The sequence below is a fragment of the Geospiza fortis genome, unplaced genomic scaffold (assembly GCF_000277835.1).
Source record: "Geospiza fortis unplaced genomic scaffold, GeoFor_1.0 scaffold318, whole genome shotgun sequence".
Taxonomy (NCBI): Eukaryota; Metazoa; Chordata; class Aves; order Passeriformes; family Thraupidae; genus Geospiza; species Geospiza fortis.
The window spans coordinates 735,505-742,378 of record NW_005054371.1 but is presented as its reverse complement, the minus strand read 5'-3'; the positions used below and the strand labels follow the sequence as shown (position 1 = coordinate 742,378).

Here is a 6,874-nt window from a genome sequence, read left to right as displayed (position 1 = left end):
TGTGCCCGCCCAGCTGTGCCTGCCCCAGCTGCCAGCTCCCATGAGTACTTCCCAGCAAAGCCTCCCATTCTTCAAGGTTAATGGTCAGTTGTGATGTGTATTTTTTGCTAAGAGCAAGAAAAATGCTGTGTGGTGCAGGTATTTGCAAAGCACACCATCTCAAGTTGAGCTTTCCTGACACAAGTAATGCCTTTGCTAAAACTGCTATTTTATTGCAGATGGCAAAATTTGGGTTTTGATGTTTTCTTGCAAATTGTCAAATATGGATTTAGTTGTTTAATTAGAAAAATTACACTGTCTTGTAAAAAATAGGCCCATGGAGTATTTTAGGGAGCCATCATTCCTTTTGAGTTATCAGTTTTCTTGCTCTAAAGCATTATTTTTCTGTACTGAAGCTCAGTAGCACTTATTAGTGTATAATAAACAGCCAAGTAGTTCCCTGTGTGCAGGTGAGTAAGGTCAGTACCTCAAACCTGTTTGAGTCAGTGTCAGAAGTCTGAATGCCAGGAATATTTTCATGGATATACTCTGTCCAGTGTCCCTGGTTGTGCAAGGTGATATGAAATCTTTGTTGTCTTGAAGCAGCTGGCTGAAATCCTCCTCATCAGCATTCTGTGACTCATCACGAGTAGGAGAACAGCATGTTCTCTAAGGGGATTCAGAAAAGGATGGAGAGGAATTGGATAAAGGTGTTTTTGGACAGGCAACATTACTACTGGCTTGTTTGGTTTCTCTGCTTTAGAGGCTAGTCATGTTTTGCTTCTGGAATGCTTGAAATATAAATTTCAATAAAAATTTGTTGGAGCATTCCCTTGTTTTGGTAGCATGGCAGGCTTGGACATGTAGGGGAAGAGGGGGTTGTACTTTAAGATTCATGTACTTCACGTGACAGTCTTAAAATAAGTGAGTTAATAAATGATATCTCTATCTTCTTTTTAACTATATACAGCTCAGAAGATGAATTTAAAATGTTAACAAATGTTCTGTTAGGCTTTATTTGAAACTTCATCTTTCTCTTGGCAAGACCAGCAGTTTATGTGATGGTTTCCTTGTGGTCAGCCTAATCATGGCCTTTTAATGACATTTCCGGAAGTACTATTTAGGAAATACAGGAAGATTTGGGGGATTTTGTTACTGTTAAATTGCTGGTGATGCTGTGTTTCATATGAAATAGCTTGTTCTGCTCCTTTTTAAACAGTTTCAGTACCTTGAATGTGTACAGTGCCTCCTAGAGGTGTCAGACATCTGCTTTTCTCACAATAATCCTACCTGCAAAGTTTCCTTCTGGATCCTCTATCCTGAGATACAGGCAGTGCCAAGGTCTGTGTAGATGATTGGTTTGCTCTCAGAAAGTGGAAAGCTCAGCACCAGGGAAAGTCCAGGTTTAGAGATTGAGAAATTTCTGTAACTGTGATCCTGGAACATGTCTTGGAGTTCTGTAAAGACTGGGTCACTTCAGGGTACTTTCCACTAGTTCATACCATTTTCATGCTGAAAAGACATCTTGTAAAATAAAGTGCTGCCAAAACTTTTCTGTGTTACCAGCTGCTTAGTGCTTATAATGTAGGATGGCAGACATTCTGAATTAGTGCTCTGTTCTGGTCTGGCAAAGACCAAAAAACATTTTGGGAAATTGTTGCCATCTCAGCTCAAATGTTTCAGTTCCAGATAAATATATTTTCTGTGTCTTTCTGTCTGCACTGATGGCCTTTTCCCACACTTTGTCTGGAGGAAGAAAACTGTTGAAGCTTGTTTAGGTTTGTCAGAAGTTTCCTGGGCACAAGCTGGTTGGTGCACACAGGCGTTCAGTACACACAATACAAAAACTCTTCTGTAGTGCATGGAAATGCTACTCTGCTATTGAATAGTGAAAGATTGAGTTCAGGTGGCAGTTTTTGACCTTCTAATAATGTGTTCTGTTTCTGGGTAGTGGATTTATGTAAGTTGAATATTGTTTGCTTTGGGTTTTTTGCCCATAATGTGTGTTCTTTGAAGGTATTGGTTCTACCTCCTAAAGCTGAAAGTAGTCCATTTTAAGCTTAATAATGCTCAGCTTAGTTGGGATACCTAATTATGCATCACTGGTAGCCAGACCTTTATCATCTACCAACACATCTTTATAGATCAGCACTTGAGCTGGGGAATGTTTCCTCACCAGTGCTGAATATTCAGAGTCATGGCTGTCCTTAGGGAGAGAGTAGGTGGGCTGTGCAAAAGTGAGTCACTGTTGGCATTGCAGTCCAGAGATAAAGCTCCCTGTGGTTCAATATTAGATAGGCAGTATCTCCTCCCTTCTTCCAGAGAATACATTTAGAAAGAGTTATTTTGAAACTGACACATTTCATGCAACCCAGCTTTACTGCATGTCATCAAAAAACCCATTTACAAAGATTTGTTGTACGTATCACAAGTTCTGTTTAGGATCACAGACACTTACTTCTTTATTAAGAATTCCTTTTGTTCAATTCTGTATGCTCTTAAATGCCAGAGGGGAATAATGTAGAGGATTTTTGCTGTGCCATCTACTCTGATAGTGATGAATCAATGTATTTGTCTGGTTTTGTAAAAAGAATGTTTGCAGATATGTCTGTTGTTTTGTAGCTAGGCAAAATTCTAAATATTTTACACTGATACAAAGTGGTGAAACATGGTCTTGTTTTAAAAAAGTGTATGTTTTCTTCCAACTACCCTTAGGTCTCACTAGGAGGTGTTGATCTCACAGTGCGTGTCCTCACAACAGGTTACTGGCCTACCCAGTCAGCCACACCAAAGTGCAACATCCCTCCAGCTCCCAGACATGCTTTTGAAATATTTAGAAGGTATGTATTACTACAGATTTTTAGGTAGAGGTTTAAGAAGAAACTTTCTAAACTTACCTGTACAGATTTTTTTTTTACCTGCACAGATGTTTTTTTAACAGCTTTACTTTTAAAGATGTGCTGGCAAACTTTTCTTTTTCAGCTTATGTGAAAATTAGAGAATGCAATACTTGCATTATGATGCTTGAGGTTTTGGGAGATTTTAAATAAAATTCTGACAAAAGTTAATGTTTTGAAAAACAAAAATGTTTTAAGAATGTCCTCAATAGCTCCAAAAGGCTATGTAACTTTTTAAATTTATTTCCTCTCCAAGACAGAATATATATATTCTGTGAGCTATATATTGTTTTCATTTCAATTCTATTACAGATTTTATTTAGCCAAACACAGTGGGCGACAGCTGACACTCCAGCATCACATGGGTTCTGCAGATCTCAATGCCACTTTCTATGGGCCTGTTAAAAAGGTAGAGAATCAAGATTATATAAATACTGTATGTTAAAAGTAAGCAAATGCTTTTTTTTTTGTAACTTCAGAATTTTGTAAAATAAAAGCAAACCCATTGAGAATGTAAGAATAAGAAAAAGATGTCTTCCATCAGCCTTATGGTCTGATTCTTTCTGTACAGTAGTTTTGCTTTGACTTTTTTTCCCCTCTGAATTTAATTTGAATGTATCACTCAGCATCATCTTTTACTTGTAGAAAAGTAATAAATGTGATCTTGAAGGGACCTCAATCATTTGAGTGGTTTGGATTTTTTTGACTGTCAGTGAAAAGTGAAAGGAAACTTGTAACTTATTTTTTCTAAGCCAAGTTTAGCCTGCTTTTCATATGCAGAGTGCAATGTAGACAACATTTTTTCAAAAACAAGACTCTAGCAGAGTTTATAGAAGTACAATGCTTAATTTGTATGTGTACAAGAAAGGAATTTTTTAGTGATTAGACCAGTACTAAAATGCTAAGCTAGAACTAGTAATGGCAACTTGCTTGGGGATGTAGGAGGCAATGAAAATTAAAAGCAAAATTCTTACAACAAAGTATTAATAACATGCATTTGTGAGGATGTTGAAATTGTGTTACTGTGGGATAAATATGTTGATAACTTTAAAGGTAAGCTTAAGAAACTTGAAGGGTGGATAAGTAATGGAACAGGGGCCTCAGAGGTGGTGAAGTGTCCATCCTTAGCAATGGTCAGTGTTTGATTGGTGGCTGTAGATGGCCTGGCCTGGGCTCTGCATGGAGCTCAGTCTCCCTGGCATTGTAAGGCAATTGCTGGAGGAGCATCCTGGCCATGCCCCCAGGTGTTTGCTTTTCTGTCACTTCTGTAGGCTGATCTCTAGAGAAATGTTTCACATGAAATTTTCATCTTACCAGGATTAAACATTTTTCAGTGAAGAATAATCTAACAGTAGTTTTGGAATTTTAAAATAGGAAGATGGCTCAGAAGTCGGTGTAGGAGGTGCCCAAGTGACTGGCTCAAACACACGGAAGCACATATTGCAAGTCTCCACTTTCCAGATGACAATATTAATGCTATTTAACAACAGAGAAAAATACACTTTTGAGGTAAGTGTATGGGTTTCTCACCTGATTCTAAATAAGTGGCTTGGGCACTTTCTTGTCCTCTTGAGTCAGGCATTTGAAGATCAGGTGCCTCTCATTTTATTTGAGTATGGATCAGGCCAAGCAGGTCATTAGTAGTGCACCTGGGAAGCAGTTCTGGGGGAGGAAATTATTTGGGAGCTGAAAGTTTCAGAAATGTTTTAGAATTGTGAGTGTGGTTGTTCTAGGCCATTGAGCTGTAGAAAAGCTGAAGTTGAAATGCAGCAGGTGGCTCCATTTCCTCATTTTGTCTTTGAGAAACTGGCTTTAGAGGCCAAAGGGTGGAGAAGGGTTTGTATCCTGGCTTCTTGGACACCTAAGTAAAATTGGCAAGCTGAACCGAACTGGAGGAGTCAAAGAACTTTCAGCCTTTCTCTGAGCTGATCAGCCAGAAAGGACAGTGAAAAAGGGTCTGGATAGATTCTTAACAAGGAGACCAGAGGGATGTTGCCAGGAAAGGTTGAAATGTCAGCTGAGAGATGATGATGATGAAGGCTTTAGGAGAGGAGGAGGATCATGTGCTTTGTTGTGTGAGCACTTTATTGTTAAGATAAATTGATAGTTTAGTTTTGGACATTATCTTCTGTTTGAGAGAGCACTGGCAGCCTTGAAAAGCAGTATGGGTGCAGTTTGAAACAGTTGATTCCCAGGTTTTCTCATCTGCTTTTGACTGTGCTATGCATAGTAATCATCTGCCTTTTTGTTTGGATTGTGTTTTCAGTTTATTTGGCATACTTCTAGCCTGTTAATAAAGAAAGTTTCTTTGAAATGGTCTCAGTAGTGATTAAGGAAGGCAGGATTTGATAAGGGGCTCTTAATAAACTACTGATAATTTAGAACGTTATTTTAGAACACAGAGTCCTGTGTGTTATGAAATCCATTGCAGGAGCATTACAGCTTTGAGTACTTTCCAGAATATTTGAGGATGTGAAGACAAGGAGGGGAACTTAACAGCTCTGGTTTTTTCTTGAAGCTGATTTTGAAATTGGACTGGTAGTTGCCTTTTCCCACCAAATTGCAAGCTTAATGAGTAGTAGAGCCTTACCCATATATGAATAAGTAACACTTGGGAGGGCAGTGAAAAATACAGTTTTTAATACATGCTCTACATTATACTTTATTTTACCAAGACCAGATGATAGAGAAATATGTCCATCTGCTTTTAGGCTGCATGTCTTGTTTATTTCTGGTTTGGGAGTGCTTAAGCTCTTGCTTTGTGTCCCACTTGAACAAAAACCTTACGGAGGCATATTTGTATTGTTTGGTTTCTTTGGTGAAGTGTGTGGGAGTTGTCTTTAACCCCAGCCAGGAAAGCTTATGAAAACTTCAGAGGAGAATGCATTTTCTCTTTGTTCATTGATTATTGGATACCCTCATGAACTGCTGAGTGCTGGGGAACCATTCCTTCTCTGTTGTGTCAGATGAGTGCTTTCAGTGCAGCAGAGCACGTGAGCTGACTTGTGTGTGCTGGTGTATCCTAAAGCTGTCTGATACACAAAGTGTTGCTGCAGATTCACAGCTCAACAGATTCATCTGAAGTTGCCTTCACAGCTGAACAGACTTTGCTATTTTATTTTGCATTCAGTGTGATTATTAATTGCAAACTTGATAAGATCCTCTTAATAATCCTAATAACCATTAGGCCACATGATTGAGGGAAAAATGGGATACTGATAATGCAAAAATTATCCGCAAAATACTATGGAAACTTAAAAGATCATTACATAGAAAAATTTCTTCCAAAAAATGTATCCATTTAATGTATTCCTGCACAGCAACATTTTGTTTGTATATGCAAAATAGCTATTGGCCATATAGGTGCAGGTTATTGCTTCTGAAGTGGAAGAGGAAGAATCTTCATGCAGGCCTTCAAAGAATGCTAATTTTTTCTACAAATTTATTTTCTAATCAAGTCTTATACTCAACATATTTTTCAGTTTATTTACATTACAGCTCAGTATTTTAAAAGGTGAGATACTCACTTTTTGTCATAGCCTCAGAAATAAGTGTGGTTCTTTATGTTTAACAAACAAGAAATACAAGTGTGACCATAGTAGAAGTTAAGTTGTGGAATAATTCCATAAAAATGAGAGATTAGAACTGTAAACTAGATTCCCTCTTTTGCTGTCTGCTCTGGAAGGCACATAAGTTGCAGTCTGTAAATAAAATTAAAAATACTTTTTATTATAAAAATGAAAAAATTCTTTTCCTTTATTTTTTTTTCTGCACTTTTTCCTTCTAATAATCTATGCTCTTGTATAGAACTGACAGAGTTCCATACCTGGAATGATTTCTTTTGTAGCCCGCAGATAGAGCTCTCACTTGGTAATATTTTAGCACTGAGATTGTGTAATTAATACTACTCCTGTGCACAAATCTAATGTGTTTTTTAAAATAAGGCATTTTTGGAGATGAGGAAGAAGTATACATTTCTCACTGTTACATCAAATATC

General features: G+C 37.7%; 1 protein-coding gene across 1 annotated transcript in view; it reads left to right on the top strand.

Moving 5' to 3' along the window:
- The window catches only part of CUL3 (cullin 3), a 36,593-nt gene that overhangs the window by 25,180 nt on the left and 4,539 nt on the right, over positions 1-6,874 (top strand). The window contains exons 10-12 of the mRNA XM_005424657.2: positions 2,695-2,819; positions 3,189-3,285; positions 4,251-4,385. Coding sequence (XP_005424714.1) covers positions 2,695-2,819; positions 3,189-3,285; positions 4,251-4,385 — 357 coding nt within the window. The remainder of the gene's footprint in view (positions 1-2,694; positions 2,820-3,188; positions 3,286-4,250; positions 4,386-6,874) is intronic.